Here is a 16,231-nt window from a genome sequence, read left to right on the forward strand (position 1 = left end):
CCGAAATGTCCCCTTTTCAGGGCTTATGCTGGCTTAAGTACAACTGGGATGGGTTCAGCCAGCAAGCTGGGAGAGATACTCTAGCATATTTCTGGCTGAACTGAGGATGGGGAATTATGCTGGGGTAGCCCAGCTGTGCCCAGGACCTCCCAGCTCAGCGGGAGATCCTCTGGATCTCAGCCCTGTGAGGTGGGTTAGGCTGAGAGGTAACAACTGGCCCAAGGTCATTTGGTGAGCTTCATGGCCAAGTGAGGATTTCAGCTCGGAAACTCCCAGGTCCTGGTCCGACACTCTAAACCACTACACCATGGGTAGGCAAACTAAGGCCCAGGACTGGATCCGGCACAATCGCCTTCCAAATCTGGCCCGTGGACGGTCCAAGAATCAGCGTGTTTCTACATGAGTAGAATGTGTCCTTTTATTTAAAATGCATCTCTGGGTTCTTTGTGGGGCACAGGAATTCGTTCTTTTTTTCCTTTTCAAAGTATAGTCCGGCCCCCCACAAGGGCTGAGGGACAGTGGACCGGCCCCCTGCTGGAAAAGTTTGCTGGCCCCTGCACTACACCAAACTGGCTCTCATTTGGTTAGTTCTCTAACCGAAAACTGGAAAACAGTGAACCAAAAAAAAGTCGCCCTGAGGAACGTTGCTTTTCAAAAATTGTGCATATTAGGCAAAATTGTATGCAGAATGTCAGGAGAATCACACACTCAAATGCGTACATATTTCTGTGCGGGTGTTTAAAATAGAATTTGTGAAATGTTGTGGAAACAGAGCCTGTTGAACTTAATATCTGAAAGATGAGAAATGGAGAGAAAGCAGAATTGACCATCCATCACCAGCTTGACTTGCCCCTTTCATGTTTTCATGTTGGGGTGAGGGAGCCAACTAGCATTGCAGTGACAGGATCTGCCTCCAACTTCTTCATGGTCCTTAGAACAGAGGGACCTTCCAAGGACGTGTGGGTGCTCCCAACGGGTGTCCTGCAGAAAGCATGATGTTCAGCAGCAGAGTGATGTTCTGCTTTGGTGACGTCCTCTGTTTCTCACACACTTCACTCTTGCCCTCACATGAACGTCTGAAAAGGGTTTCTAGCTTGCAACAAAAAGAAAATGTTGCTCACACAAGATTCCTCTGCTCATTTGTGACCGTGAACGTTCTGCCCCAGGAATGCAGAGATGAACTCACATGCCAGTGTCGTTTTCCTCTCGGCAAATTGCATCCTCTAAATGTGAGGGGTGGGGGGGTGAGGTGGGGTGTCTGGTTACCTCATTATAAGGCCTCACGCACACACACTTCGGCTCCTGCAGTAGCCAGCGCCTGTGGAGGGGAAGTGGGATCTCTGGACTGCCCATCTCCAGGTGAGCGCTCTCTCTCTCTCTCTCTCTCTCTCTGTGTGTGTGTGTGTGTAGCTTGATCTGTAAAACTGGGGTGCAGGACTCTGTATTCCGAAGGAAGGGCTGCTGAGATGCTCTGTGTTCTTATCCCATTTCATGCGGCTCAATGTGACGCCTCCCATAGTTCTAGTTACAGGTAGGTAGCCGTGTTGGTCTGCCATAGTCAAAACAACAATTAAAAAGTTCCTTCCAGTAACACCTTAGAGACCAACTAAGTTTGTTATTGGTGTGAGCTCTCGTGTGCATGCGCACTTCTTCAGATACCACACGAAAGCTCATACCAAGAACAAACTTAGTTGGTCTCTAAGGTGCTACTGGAAGGAATTTTTGTGTGTGTGTGTGTGTGTGTTCTTATCTGACTCCTTTGTGAGAAACTAACAAATGTGATTGTTGGTGAGGTTTTTCAGTAGCAAGTCTGTGCTTGGAAGACCCATGCGCACATTTAGAGGAAAATAAGAAGCTGACCAGATGGAGTATTCTTCCATCCAGCCTACTCTGACTGGTCTTGGCGCTCAAGGTTGTCCAGTAGGAAAAGCCCTGCTGGCCGAGATTCCTTCCAGATGGAGAATGCCAGGGATTGAACCCGGGACTTTTCCCATGCAAAACATGTGGTTTTCCACTGAGGAAATGGCCCCAAGCCTCCCCTCCTTACAATTCATATCTTAATCTGTTTCTTTCCAAACTCCGTCCCTCTTTCCCCCGATAATTTAACTCTTTCCCTCAAAGCTCATTGGGAATCATTTGCCAGTCCTTTGCCCATGGGACCTGCTATCAGCGGGGCAGTCCAACCAATCATAACAGATTAGAGCACTGCTGAACATGTGCAGAGTGCCTTTTTCACATGCCACTAGGAGTAGGGAGGCAGAGCTCCTGGGTCACAGAAAGTGGTTTCTGGGCAAAGCATGAGCCCCACACAAACCTCCTCTGTGTAATTAAATGAAGTTATTGAGTTCGTAAGCTCGGCCTCAAATACTTTCCATGTTTGCATTCAGCCACAAACAATTGAACCTTCTTCCTCAAGCCCATAAGCAACCAGCCCATTTCACGGCAGGATAGCAGAGCACATGGAACTGCGTCAATGGCAAAAGGCAACCTGTTTGCTAATGTTCTGCTATTATTGAATGGGAGAGGTTTCAGCAGAACTTTGTTGTTGTTCAGTCGTGTCCGACTCTTCGTGACCCCATGGACCAGAGCACGCCTATCTTTCACTGCCTCCCGCAGTTTGGCCAAACTCATGCTAGTAGCTTCAAGAACACTGTCCAACCATCTCATCCTCTGTCGTACCCTTCTCCTTGTGCCCTCCCTCTTTCCCAACATCAGGGTCTTTTCTAGGGAGTCTTCTCTTCTCATGAGGTGGCCAAAGTACTGGAGCCTCAACTTCAGGATCTGAACTTTAGGTTTGTGCAATTAAAAAAAGAGTAAGACTTTTGTGGTTAGAAAAGTGATGGGAAATGCACTGAAAAGTATAGGTTGTAGGAACAAGTAACGTTTTGGGATGAGGGAGATATTGGATTATATGTTCATTTAAAGGTGAAGCTACCTGATTTTCATTTTCAAAAACAATACGTGAATCCAAACGCAGCCACATCGTGAAATTCGCCCTCCGCCAAATTTTGCAATGCAGTTCCCCAGCCAAGTAACATGTGAGAAAAAGCAAATACCAGGGTAAAGTGTGCATATAAATGCATATAAGTGAAAATAACAAAGAAAGACACATTCCGTTAGGGGAAATCGCTTGCGGAAAATGTATATAATTGGGCAAAATTGCATACAAATGTGAATATTAGGAGAAATTCACACTAAAATGCTGGTGAATTTTTCATCACACAAAAAATCACAAAATGCTGTGGTGATGTGGATAACAGAATTTAAGAGTAGAAAAATGAGAAACCAGGAGAAGTTGAAATGTAAACACCCTACAAGCAGATCAGGAAGAACAGAGAGTGAGTGCTCGTTGTAGTATCATCTCCCTGCAAACAAATCAAACCAAATACTCAATAAAGACCAGATATAATCAGCATTAAGCTTCATGCAAACAAATCAGGATGAGTGCTCAGTAAATATGTCATCTGGGGGAGCTCTGGGCAAACATTTCTCCCATTCCTGATTTCATCACTTACAAGTCTTGAACTCCGAAATCCCTGTTTTAGTTCAGTCGGGGAACGAGTGGAGTGCCCAATTTGAGCTCCTTACAGCTTACAGCAGGGTTAGCCAACATGGTGCCCCCAGGTGTTGTTGACCTACAACTCCCAGCATGCCTGACCCTGACTCTGGCCATGCTGGCTGGGGTGAGGGAAACTGGAGTCTAACAATATCTGGAGGGCACCATGTTAGATACCCCTTGGCTTATAGTATCCTAAAGGAAAACAGAGTTTGCTGGCTGGAACCCTGAATAGGAGCACTGCGATAAGGAGGTAAAGATACACCACAACATTTTGCTGCAGACCGCCTTTCCTCCTTTTTACTGTTCCAATTTATGCATGTATTTCTTTGTGTTCCCTATCCCAGGTAAATCACTGTCCCTAGTATGGCATGTTGTGGGTGCCCTGTGAATATTTTGTTAGTCCAAGTTGCTAGGGATATCGTTCTTCAGGGTACATCTCCCTCTGCAGGGTCCCTTAAAGTGACTACACCATCATGCCTCTCGATCACATGCATATAAATGCCTGGGCATGGACACTAATGGCACCATATAGTTCACACACTACCTGCTATTTCACGACACATACTGAGGTATATTTAGCATGGTGGTGGCATATTTCTAGGGAACTATGTCCCTATTTCCAGTTGTCAAATGCTGGAGGCAGAGGAAGATTTGGGGGAACATGACCAGGGTGCCACAACAATGATGTAGAACCTCGGGGTCTCAAATTTCAGTGGTGAGAGCCGGGGGGGCGGATTTTGGCGTCACACAGGGTGCCACTGAAATTTGAGACCCCGAGGTCTGCCTTTGCTGGAGTGGGGGAAGGTGCTCTGAACCCCAGAGATCAAGGATTTGGAACTTGTGACCCTCCAGATCTTGTGGAAGTCCAACTTCCATCAACCCCAGCCAGCATAGCCAATGGTTAGGGTTGATCCAATAACCTTGTCCAATAACCTTGCGTTTGATGCTGTTTCTTAGTGACCACAGGCTTTTTGTTGTAATGAAGAGAACATGGCCTGCTTTCTATAAGACTGTCATGATGATCGCTGACATAACACACATAAACTAATTTGTATGCGCACTTAAATGCTGTGTAGTGGTGTTGCTGCATAATTATTATTATTATTGCCTTTATTGATCATAATAATATCATTTCACTGAAGATCAACAAACTCTCCTGAAACCTACCGTACAGGATTGTTATAGGGGATACTGATATAATTAATGAGCACAGAGTGCTTGGAACAGTCTGAAATGCTACCCAAATGCTAAATGTTATAAGGGAGACCTTACTGTGCTCTGAGGCTCGCTATGTTTGAGGGTTCCTAGTTCTAGGCTAAGACTGCTATCCTATGTAGCCTTTGTAGGAAGAAAACATCATTTAATATAGTGGGATTTAATTCACAGTACAGTGGTGCCTTGGGTTACAGACGCTTTAGGTTACAGACTCCGCTAACCCAGAAATAGTACTTCGGGTTAATAACTTTACCTCAGGATGAGAACAGAAAGTCGTGGGGGGCGGCAGCGGGAGGCCCCATTAGCTAAAGTGGTACCTCAGGTTAAGAAACAGTTTCAGGTTAAGAACGGACCTCCAGAATGAATTAAGTTCTTAACCCGAGGTACCACGGGTTTGGGATTACACTGCTCTTGAATTAAGCAAATGTGGGCTATTCTTGAGGGTCATTTATTCCATTATCATCATCATCATCATCATCATTAATTCTGTTGGGAGCCACCCATAGTGGCAGGGGAAACCTAGCCAGATGGGCGGGGTATAAATATTATTATTAGTATCATCATCATCATCATCTATGGGGTTGAGCTGGATGCCCTCTTGATATGTTCTAACTGCTGCATTTTGGCAGCTCCAGTCTAGTCAGAGTCTTAGTGTCTGGTTAAGTTATCTTGTGTGTTTGCACACAGGGAAGCTTACCAAACATGTAGCTCGATATGTTTGCCTTTAGAGATGTAAGCAAACAAATTATAAAACAATTCATATACTTTGTGGCAGCAAGCATATGGTAAGGTCGGATTTGCTTCCCCGGATATGGAAAGAAAGATATCATTCAAAACCATATCAGGGCTTTTAAAAAGGCGGCATGACCGTAAGGGGCTTTTCCCCCGGTTTGTTTGTTCTTGAAGCTTTTCCATGAGGTAGATTAAATTTGCTTGGCACAACAGTGAATCCTGTGAGGGAAGGTGATGGCTTTGGGTTGGCAGGATGCAAGATGCCAGCCCAAGCTGGTCAAGGTTATTTAAAGATATAGTAGGAAGGGACTCAAATGGGACGCTGAGAAACAATGGAGGAGACTTCCAAAATATCTGTGGACATTTCACAACAGCTGCCTCAGGACAAACACTCCCACTGCCACCACCTCAACTGTGTCGAACAAAGCCCCAGTGGGCACAGGAAGGGCAGGGAAATTGTGCTCCACAATGGCCCTCTGCGCAAGCCCAAAGCCTGTAGGTTATTACGGGACTGGTCCGAGACATTTTGCCACCTCAGGGAGAGCAGAAAACAAGACCCCACAGGCCAAGGCAGTGGCAGCTGGTGCCCATTGGGACTAATGGGGCAAGAGGTAGGAGGCCAACAGCAGGTGGCGCCAGAGCCAGTACCAGCAGAGCTGCCAGGTGAGGGCTAGCTGAAGGCAGAGTGAGGTGGGTAGGGCAGCGTGAGTCCCAGTAGCCATAATGGATCAGCAGCCACCGAGTCAAGCGCTTGTATCCAATGCCGGCCAAGATGCTTTGGAACATCAGCCACTATCAGAACAGGATGTTAGTTAGGTGGGCCATAGGCCTGATACAATGAGGGTCTTCCTGTGTTGCCATTGCCAAACAGAGCTCCTTGGAGAGGGGCAGAATAAAATGCCATTCTATAAACCAACCAACCAACCAACCCAAAAAGCAACTTGTTTGCATTCCAAATTGATCACCAACCGATCCAAAGTAATCCTCTCAGCACCATCTCCTGTTGACTCTCATATTGGGGCCTGCCCTGCCATGTAATTGTCTGGGGGGGGAGTATGTGAGGTACCTTTGAAGGGCCACTAATTTCTAAATACTTGTGCTTTTGTATTTTTGAACGTCGTATTTTTGTTTTGTTGGTCATATGAAATTAATTCCACACACACACACACACACACACACACAATTCAAAGCACCATGTGGATTTTTCTCCCTCAGGTGCCAAAATGTCTTGGGTTCAGGTCGTCTGTCACCCACCTGCCCCCCTCAGAAGTAGTAAATAGCTTTTCCAACCTTACACGTGCTTGCCCCCACAACAATCCTGTGAAATATGGCATTGTTGACATCCATTATGCAGGTAAGGGAACTTGAGGTAGAGGAGGTGATGACTTGAACCAGTTTGCACAAAGGAGCTCGTGGTGCGGCCTGTAAACATGAAGTAGTTTAATTGCCATGCCTTCTGTGAAAAGAAACCCGAGAACTGAGACTTTGGGAAGGCATGGGGGGGCATGCCATACCACATGGACCAGCTATTCCTTGGCACATAAAAACACAAAAAAAAGAATTGTCTCGCTGGATGATGCCAAGGCCAGTCTAATCCAGAGTTCTGCTTCAATGGCTGCCTGCTAAGTGCCTCTGGGCACTCCCAAGCACCACACATAGGGGTTGGCATTCCCCATTTGTGCCCGGCTATCTGCTGTACACTGCCTCTTTACATGGAGCTTCCATTGGGATGAACCATGAATCTTTTTTTTTGCTTTTTAAGATACCTGACCGGATGGCTATTCCTGCATCTTGTGATTGATATAAATTAATTATCTGCTGTACCCACCCCCCAAAAAAAGGATTGTCTTTTGTCTGAAGCTAACTGCAAATATACTTCACTGGTGAGTTTCATATCCAAGTAAGCAGGGTAAGGGAACCTGCGGCCTCCAGATCAACCACAGTTCCCATCATCCCTGACCATTGGGGCTTGCTTCTGAGTCAACTTGCTTAGGACTGGTTTGTGCATCTGCCCTTTTCACTAGCCAAGGCACACTGGTGAGTTTGTGGCCTCTGCCATGGACCCAGGACATCTCTTTCCTAGAAGCCTAAGGTGAATGCAGACCTGATCAGCGTCTATACTTCTTAGATGCCCTGCTCTAGCCATTATCCAGACGGTTTAAGCGTGATCCAAGGCTACTGTATATTGCCTTCCCCAACCTCCCCAACTCCCAGCAGCCGCAGTCAACATGGCCAGAGTTCAGGGATGATGGGAGTTGTATTCCAACAAGAGCACTACACAGAATCACAGAGGAGGGTTGTCTCAAAGTTCATCGGTCTCACCGCCTGCCGATTTTACAGCATCAAATACTGGAATGTTACCAGGGAGGTTGCAATGCTCTGCTGGGTGACTGGCACATCATTTTGTGTGGCAAATACCAGGAGACAGGCAAGTCACTACTGATCTTAAACATACAGCAGGGGGAATTAGCATCCACTGCACAAACCCAAAAAGAAGAGGATCCTCTTTGTACAAGCTGCTTCCTGTTTCACTTGCTGGTTTCCCATGACAGTCGCAGGGGAATCCAAAGTCTAGAAGCCTCATTAACCAGTCAACCGAAGGATGGCAGTCTACACCAGCCATTATACATTTGGAACTAGGCAAGGATGGAGAGCTGCTAGCCTTCCAGATATTGTTGTCCTCCAGCGACCATCAGCCTCTGCTAGCATGGCCAGTAGTCTGGGATAATGGGAAGAGCAGTTCAGCAGCATCTGTGGGGCCACAAAATTCCCCCGTCCCTGAACTACGTAGTTGCTTGAGCTTCAGGCACCTCACGCCAGCCTGGTTTTGAATATGTGGCATGAAACTCCCTTATCACACCAACAGGTTTACTTTGGAGTGAAGCCATCGGGGTTAAACAGTTACGTACCTTTAGGCGTGGGTGTGTGCGGTGATATCTTTGCATCAGATCACTTCCTGCCGGTACAATGTTTCAACATTGGCTAGAAAGCGAGATTATTATAGCACTGCACTCACATCAATGCTTGTGGTGGCTTTGTAGCTGGAAAGGCGCTAACTAGGCTTTGGGAAGGAGGGAGGAGGATATCACGTCAGGGCCTCATGCCTCCTTCCCCAAACCCAGCACCTTGCTTACCGGGCTCTAAGACTGTGTCCCCTCAGCTCAGAACCCACTTAGCAAAAGGTAAAGGGACCCCTGGCCATTAGATCCAGTCACAGACGACTTTGGGGTTGCGGCGCTCATCTCACATTACTGGCCGAGGGAGCCGGCGTACAGCTTCCAGGTCATGTGGCCAGCATGACTAAGCCGCCTCTGGCGAACCAGAGCAGCGCACGGACCTTCCTGCCAGAGTGGTACCTATTTATCTACTTGCACTTTGGCGTGCTTTCGAACTGCTTAGGTTGGCAGGAGCAGGGACCGAGCAACGGGAGCTCACCCTGTATCGGGGATTCGAACCACCAACCTTCTGATCAGCAAGCCCTAGGCTCTGTGGTTAGACCACAGTGCCACCTGCGCCCTTCAGAACCCACTTGCAACGCCCTAAATCCACCCCCCACCAGGATCCCTGATGGGAGCCACTGCTTCCTACAAGGGGAATACCTTCTGTTCCCTTCCACACTGAGCCATGCAGTGACAATGGTTATAAATAGATTGTGATGGAAGGCTTGGAACTATTCTCGCCCCTAACCTTGCCCCCAACATACCCCGCCTGCTCCAATCTTTGATCACAATCCTTCTTTGTCTGTCCACTGTCCCTGGCCTGCAGTTCGTACCATAAAAGGGGAAAAGGGATTCCGGATGGAATTAGGATGGGCTCTCAGGAGAACTGCCGGGGAAGGGGCTGGAATGAATGGCGATGACCTTTGGCCCTTGCCATCATCTCCTATTTAATTTTTGCCCTGGTTTGGCTACTCTCCAGAAGATAAGCCAGTTTGTTGAGAAGGGGGGGGCGGAACCTCCAGCTGAATCAATCAAAGATAGCCATATTTAGCTCTTTATTCACAAGTTCCCCTGCTGTCATTGCTGAAGAGTTTCTGAAATTTAATGCCACAATGCATTCCTCGCCCCGGCCAAACCATGAGATTCTTTCTTCTCTTCCAGGTGAAACCCAATACCACCACCATGTCTGATGAGGAAGCCGAGTACGAGGAGTAAGTAATATCCAGACTGCGCTTACACATGTGTAATTAAGAACGCACACAAGTTGGGGTTAGAGGTGGATAAGAATTTCATTTGGACTTCATTGTTAATTCATTGACGGTTTGGAAACTTCAGCTAGCGCAGAATTCAGTGGCCAGGTTGCTCACCGAGCAAGACGGTTTGAGCATATTGCACCGATCCTGGTCTGACAGCACTGGCTACCAATTAGTTTCCAGACCCAATTCAAAGTGCTTGTTTTGATTTATAAAGCCTTAAATGGCCCAGGACCACAAAACCTCGAGGACCGACTCTTTCCATATAAACCTACCCGGACCCTGAGGTCATCTTCTGAGGCCCTCCTTCGTGTGCCTCCTCCCCAAGTTGTCCAATTGGTGACAATACGAGAACGAGCCTTCTCTGCAGTGGCTCCCTATCTGTGGAATGCTCTCCCCAGGGAAGTTCACCTGTCACCTTCATTATACACCTTTAGGCAACCAGGCAAAAATGTTCATTTTAACCAGCCCTTTGGTGTTTTTTTTGGGGGGGGGGTTAATTGGGTTGCTGTTTGTTTTTGTTTGATTATATATTTTGTGGTTTAATATTTTGATTTTGTTCTGTGAACCGCCCTGAGACCTCCAGTATAGGACGCTATATAAATTCAATAAATAATAATAATAATTGTTAAGATAAACACATGATTTGTACATCCTGGACTATACATAGATTGGAACAGAATTATCCTTCAGATTTTTCAATTCTCCAAGTTGTGTGATATAGTTCTTGCTCAAATAAAGTACCAAAAGGTGTATTTAGACTTTTCCACCACCACCCCCCGAGCCAAAAAGTGTATTTTAGGATTAAAATCAGATCAGAGTTCACACTAAGCCACACCATGTCTTAGTTTGAACAACCAAACCTGTGGGCTCCTGGAGCAATTATCACAGCTGCTTTGCTCCTCCTGCAGTCCTGGAGCAATTATCACAGCTGCTTGCTCCTCCTGCAGTCCTGCTATTGCTGTACTTCCCAGGGCTATGCCATGTCTGAATCCAGGCTGAAAGACAGGCAGAGCAACCAGTTCAAATTTTGCCCCATGTCCCTCCCTGCTGAGTTCTGCAAAGCGGCACTGAAACGGAGGAGGAGGAGGAAGAGGAGGAGGAGGAAGAAGGAGGAGGTCAACAGCAGTGCCACTCCCTGGACTGACTGTAGGTAGGAAAGCCGGCAAGTGGAAGCTGGGTGAGGTCAGGGCGGGGTTGGGGGGCAGTGCCCCATATGCCCTAAAGATCTATAAGAAATTCTTCGTGAGTAAGAGAAGAAGCTTCACAGGAAATTACAAGGTGAAGTGGGACACACATTTTCAAACTGTGTTGGAAGACTTTAGCAGAGATTTGATCACACCTCACAATGTCTAGCTTGACTTGAGGGACGGGCGAGAGGGTGTCCACATTTAACAACCAAAAATGCTGCATAAAGAATTGAATACAGCCAGCCTGACCTGCCCATGAAATGAAAGTCATGCGTTGGTACCCCAATCACTAGGGATGGGGGAGAAATCTGATTCAGCTCTCATTTAAAAGAATTCACATTTTCCAAAACAAGGTAGGTAAAGGTAAAGGACCCCTGGACAGTTAAGTCCAGTCAAAGGTGACTATGGGGTTGTGGTGCTCATCTCGCTTTCAGGCCGAGGGAGCCGGTGTTTGTCCACAGACAGCTTTCCCTGTGGCTAGCATGACTAAACGGCTTCTGGCGCAACGGGACACCATGACAGAAACCAGAGAGCACGGAAACGCCGTTTACCTTCCCGCCGCAGCAGTACCTATTAATCTACTTGTACTGGCATGCTTTCAAACTGCTAGGTTGGCAGGAGCTGGGACAGAGCAACGGGAGCTCACCCCGTCTCACGGATTCGAACTGCTGACCTTCCAATCACCAGCCCAAGAGGCTCAGTGGTTTAGACCACCCTTTCCAAACAACATGTGAACCAAAACTAGTCTCCCTTTGAATTTTGCAACGCCAAGTAATGCATACAAAAATGCACGTACCAGAGTAAAATGTGCATAAAAAACACATATGTTAGTCTGAATAACATCTGAAAGTACATTTCAAAATTGTTTCAAGGCTATTTAACTGTATGGTGTTGAGATGTGCCCACAGTTCAACATCAAGGACACATTAATATATGTCTCCATTGCTTTCTCTCCTTCTCTTTCCCTGCCAACCCCATTTCCCACACACCAGGGAGCAGCAAGAAGGTAAGACATTCCTAAGGCATCCATTAATACTCATGATCAGTTGTGATCTTTTCCACAATCTTTTCTGGCTGTGGGTGTTTTGTTTTGTATTATTATTTTTTTAAGGCACTAAAAAAAATTTATATACTGGCATCTGCTTATCAACAGATTTGTTGTCTTTCCTGGTGGCATTCCTAGGGTGCTTCCAGGCAGACAGCTCTTAATGCTAGCCATTCATTGTTCTTCCCTTATAAGCCACACATGGCATTCCACAGCTATGTGGGTAGGGACGGGGAAGGTATAATTTATCTGAGTAGCATCTTCCCCCCCCCCCTTTTCCCGATTCATTCTTTTTTAAAAAAACAACAACCAACAACAAAGTTTTATCTCTGCTCCTCCAGGTTCCTCTCTGCCTGCCTCTTCCATGACCAGTTTGCCCAGCCTTCCCTCAGCAACCAAACTGAAACCCACACCAGCTGAGTGCAATGTCATCTAATCTTCCCACAAAAAAAAATCACTAAACAGTCAACGTCATCTAATCTCCCTCCAAACAAATTATGATGAATGCTGGGTAAACAGGTTGTCCCATATCTGTTCACACCACCCTTGCCAAACTGATAACCTCCCTCTGTCTCACTTTCTTTTTCTTTGGTATCTCTCTCTCTCTCTCTCTCTCTCTCTCTCTCTCTCTCTCTCTCTTTCTCTTTCTTTTTCTTGAAGAAGAGGAACAAGCTGAAGAAGAAGGTGAGGTGATGTCACACGTCTATTCCCTCCCTACTTTTCCTGCTGAGCATCCTTTGTTTTGTTTGTTTGTTAGGCCTAAGGCACGCTCACAGTGTTGCTTAGTGGAGAACCAATAATGTTCCTGACCCCCATGGTCGCTCCAAATCTTAGTGACTAAGATTCAGAAGAGTTGGGGTCAGGGCTCCATTTCTCTGGTAGGAGAATGGGGTTGTTTCCATTGGAAAAGGGGGCCTGTGTGAACACAGGAGGATGTCTGGTTTCTCTCCCCCGTGCCTGAAAGGTTTGCCTGCTGTCATTCACAAATTTTCTCCCTTCTGGTTTTCGGCCTGGGATGATTCATAAGGGCTCAGCCTCCCTTACTGTTATGAAATTCACAGGCCACTTTTTTGAGTGCCACGTGTTGTCAGGATGCTGTCAGCGGCTCCCGGCTGACAGCCCAGGAAAGTATAAAGACAAGGAAAAGTTTCTTACAGCCCTTTTTTATTTCAAACTTTACAGAGAGAGGCTATAGAACCCAGTCTCTTGGATAATGGCGTTGTCCTGAGTGAATCTCCACCTCTCCCCATCTCTCCCACTTCCTCATGCATTATCATCTTCACCTCCTCTACAGGTGGTGCTAAGTGCCCTCTGTCTTTGAGCTCTTTGCTCTCCTACTTTTAAGGCTCGCCGGGTTCTGGGAGGTGGTGGGTCTGGAATGCTTTCTAGTGACAATGTGTCAGCCAGCTGCTGCTGCTGCTCTTCTGCCTGCTCCTCCTCTGCCATTATTTCCCAACTTTTCTCATCTGCCTCTGAGATGTGACCTCCCGCAAACCACTGTTATAAATCTATACTGTCTTCCTCTTCCTCCTCCTACCTGGAAGGGTCAAGATGGAGAGGCAGTCTCCACCATTCCTCCTCCTCTGCTCAGCCCCTGACATATGTGCAATAACTCTGTGTCATAACTGGGTCCAATGCTATTTTCTTTTTTCTTTTTTTACATGGGGACATTGCTAAGGCCAAACAAACAATATTACTCTCAATTTGAATGGAGAGAAGTGGCCTACATATCTCCTCTTTCCCCCTTGGCTAATGTCTTCTTTTTTATTTTAATGACATTTCCCTCTCATTTTTTTTATCCACATCCTGTAGATCAGGGGTTGGGAACCTTTGGCCTGCCAGAAATTGTTGGACTTCAAAGCCTATTAGCCATAGTCAGCATGGCCAAAGATGATGGGGGTTGGAGTCCAACAATGTCTGGAAGACTAGAGCTTCCTCACCTCTGCTGTAGATGGATTGATCTGCCTTTTCATTTCTCTCATTAATTGGGTCTCTACCCTACAACTTCCCTCTCTCTCCTTGCTCCACCTCATCCTTGCTCCATCTGTGTTCCCCGTCCTCCTGACCCCTGTGGTATATGTTGTTTGCAGTGGCTGACGAACCTGAGCAGGCTGCTGAGCCAGGTATCTTTCTTCTTCACTCCATTCTTCCTTTTGGGGGTGGGGACGGGGACACATAACCAGGAGCGGGCAAGTCAAAACGTTACTTCCCCTCCTCTCCAGCAAAATCTGGCATGTCACCACCTGGTGATGGGTAGAGCTAGGCCACACAACCTCAGGCAAATGGCTGGATAGAGAGCATAAACACACGGTCACTGATGCCCTGCTCTACACATGATGAGGTGATAGAACAGGCTGTATCTTAGATACTAGGAAACCTGTGACTCTCCGATGATGTTGGAGTACAACCCCCATCATCCCTGGCTATTGACTGTGCTGGCTGGGGCTGATGGATGTTGCAGTCCAACAACATAGATTCCTCATTCCTAATGTGGGTGAAGAGTTGCTTTTGAGTGCTCCCCTACAGAAACATTTATCTGCCATTATGCAGCTAAGACACCAGGCCTGAAGAGGTCCAATTGTACTAGCTGTTAATTAGTTAGTTTGTCTGTCTGTCTGTCTTACTTGTAAAGAGTTGTTAATGTAGGGGAGCATTCATAAATGAGATCTGCTCTCTGCCATATGACATCCATAGCGGCAGCTATGGGTTTGTTTGTTTTTTACCCAAGAATATCCAAGGACATTATTATCATGGGTGTTCTGGTCCAGGAAACACTGTCAGGAGAATGTGGAGAGCTCTGGTGCTTTTACAAGTTGCCACAAGGTTTTACAAGGGAAAATACCTTGGCCGCTTTGTCTAAATTAAGGCTAGCCAACCTTCGGCCCTCAGTCTTTGAGGGGGTTTTCTTTTTGTCCTTCTCGCATGAAATACTAGGCCAAAAGCTCTGCCTCATTCTGATGCATAGTAGACTTGGCCTAAGTATGGTGTCAAGTGCATATGGAAGGCCACGCCTGGCCACCTTTATGAGTTCAGTTTAACGGCTTGCTTTATTTACACAAGCACACACCTCAGGCAGCTCCCATGATGTATTTCTGACTTCCAAGAAGTAATCTCCCCAGCCATCCACACCCCTCAAAACAGGACAGTGTGCACAGGTTCCTAACAGAATATGCCTTGTTGATATATTTTGCGGAGATATATCTACAGGCCTCTGGTGTTGTCCGTGTGCCACACATGTTCTAGATACATGCAAGTCACGTGTTTTCTCTATGTATCTGTGTTGAGAACATGTGTACCCCCATCATGTCTATAAGGGAGGCAACATATCTGAGCCCAGATGTGGGTAAAAGATATTTTCCAGTACCTATGGACATGCCTGTGACCATGATCATGAAAACCGTCTTCTGTCTGGTGTCTGCCTGGACTCACCTGCCAAAATTGGGATTGGGGGAAATCGCTCACCCGCCTGACCTACGCTACCACTCGCACACGTTGCAAAATCCACCTATTGTCTGTCCCCTCGCCGGCAGAAGCCGCCAATCACCCGCCCAATTGCCGCAGTGACAGCCAATCAACACCAGCCCTTGCCGCAGCCACCAATAACACGCCCAATAGCCACTGACAATCTCCGGCTCGCGGCAGCAACCAATTCCACATCCCCCCCTATGCACTATCCGTGTATAAGACGGCCCCCAATTTTTTACGCAATTGTTTCATTTAAAAAAAAAAAAAAAAACCCCTTGTCTTATACACGGAAAAGTACAGTATATCTCTGTGAGAATGCAACGGTTTGTGCTTCACCAATGGTAGCTGAAACCCCACTTCCGCAACTAGCTCCGGAGGGCAGCAAAGACAGCCATTTCCTAATCCTGGCCAAGAGCCCACCAGCCCTGCAGGGGAGCTGTTCTCACTTTGCAGAGGGGCACGCAGGACAGCTGGAGGCAGCACGAGAGAATTCTCAATGCGGGTATCTAATTCTTGGAAGCTGGGAGGGCTCCAGAGGCAGTGCCTTGCTGACAGCCACAGGGATGTAAGAAGCTACCTTATACCAAGTCAGCCTATTGGTCTCTCTAGCTCCATACTGTGTTGACCGACAGCATCTCTGCAGGGTTTCATGCATAAGCCTTTCTCAGCTCTAGCTACAGACACCAGCTCCCCAACCCCTCCTCCTGCCCTCCAGAGTTTTTGGAGCTGGCTATCTTTGTACAGCCCATTGACGGTTTGTTCCGCATCTGTTAATGACCATTCTTTGCCTTCTGTTTCTCGCAGAGGAAGAACGCCCCAGGCCCAGGTAAGCA

At 47.0% G+C, this 16,231-nt stretch overlaps 1 protein-coding gene across 7 annotated transcripts in view; it reads left to right on the forward strand.

The window, feature by feature from the left end:
- The first annotated feature begins 1,277 nt into the window (after window positions 1-1,277).
- Window positions 1,278-16,231, forward strand: part of TNNT1 (troponin T1, slow skeletal type) — a 28,559-nt gene continuing 13,605 nt past the window's right edge. Inside the window, exons 1-6 of one of the 7 annotated variants that reach the window (XM_033170134.1) lie at window positions 1,278-1,359; window positions 9,607-9,656; window positions 11,881-11,894; window positions 12,594-12,617; window positions 14,024-14,056; window positions 16,203-16,224. In XM_033170134.1, the coding sequence (XP_033026025.1) occupies window positions 9,628-9,656; window positions 11,881-11,894; window positions 12,594-12,617; window positions 14,024-14,056; window positions 16,203-16,224 (122 nt within the window). In that variant the 5' untranslated portion in view covers window positions 1,278-1,359; window positions 9,607-9,627. Of the gene's footprint in view, window positions 1,363-9,604; window positions 9,657-11,880; window positions 11,895-12,593; window positions 12,618-14,023; window positions 14,057-16,202; window positions 16,225-16,231 lie in introns of all 7 variants that reach the window. The other 6 variants (XM_033170135.1, XM_033170137.1, XM_033170136.1 and 3 more) reach the window with 6 other exon arrangements.

Source organism: Lacerta agilis, chromosome 14 (genome assembly GCF_009819535.1).
Source record: "Lacerta agilis isolate rLacAgi1 chromosome 14, rLacAgi1.pri, whole genome shotgun sequence".
Taxonomy (NCBI): Eukaryota; Metazoa; Chordata; class Lepidosauria; order Squamata; family Lacertidae; genus Lacerta; species Lacerta agilis.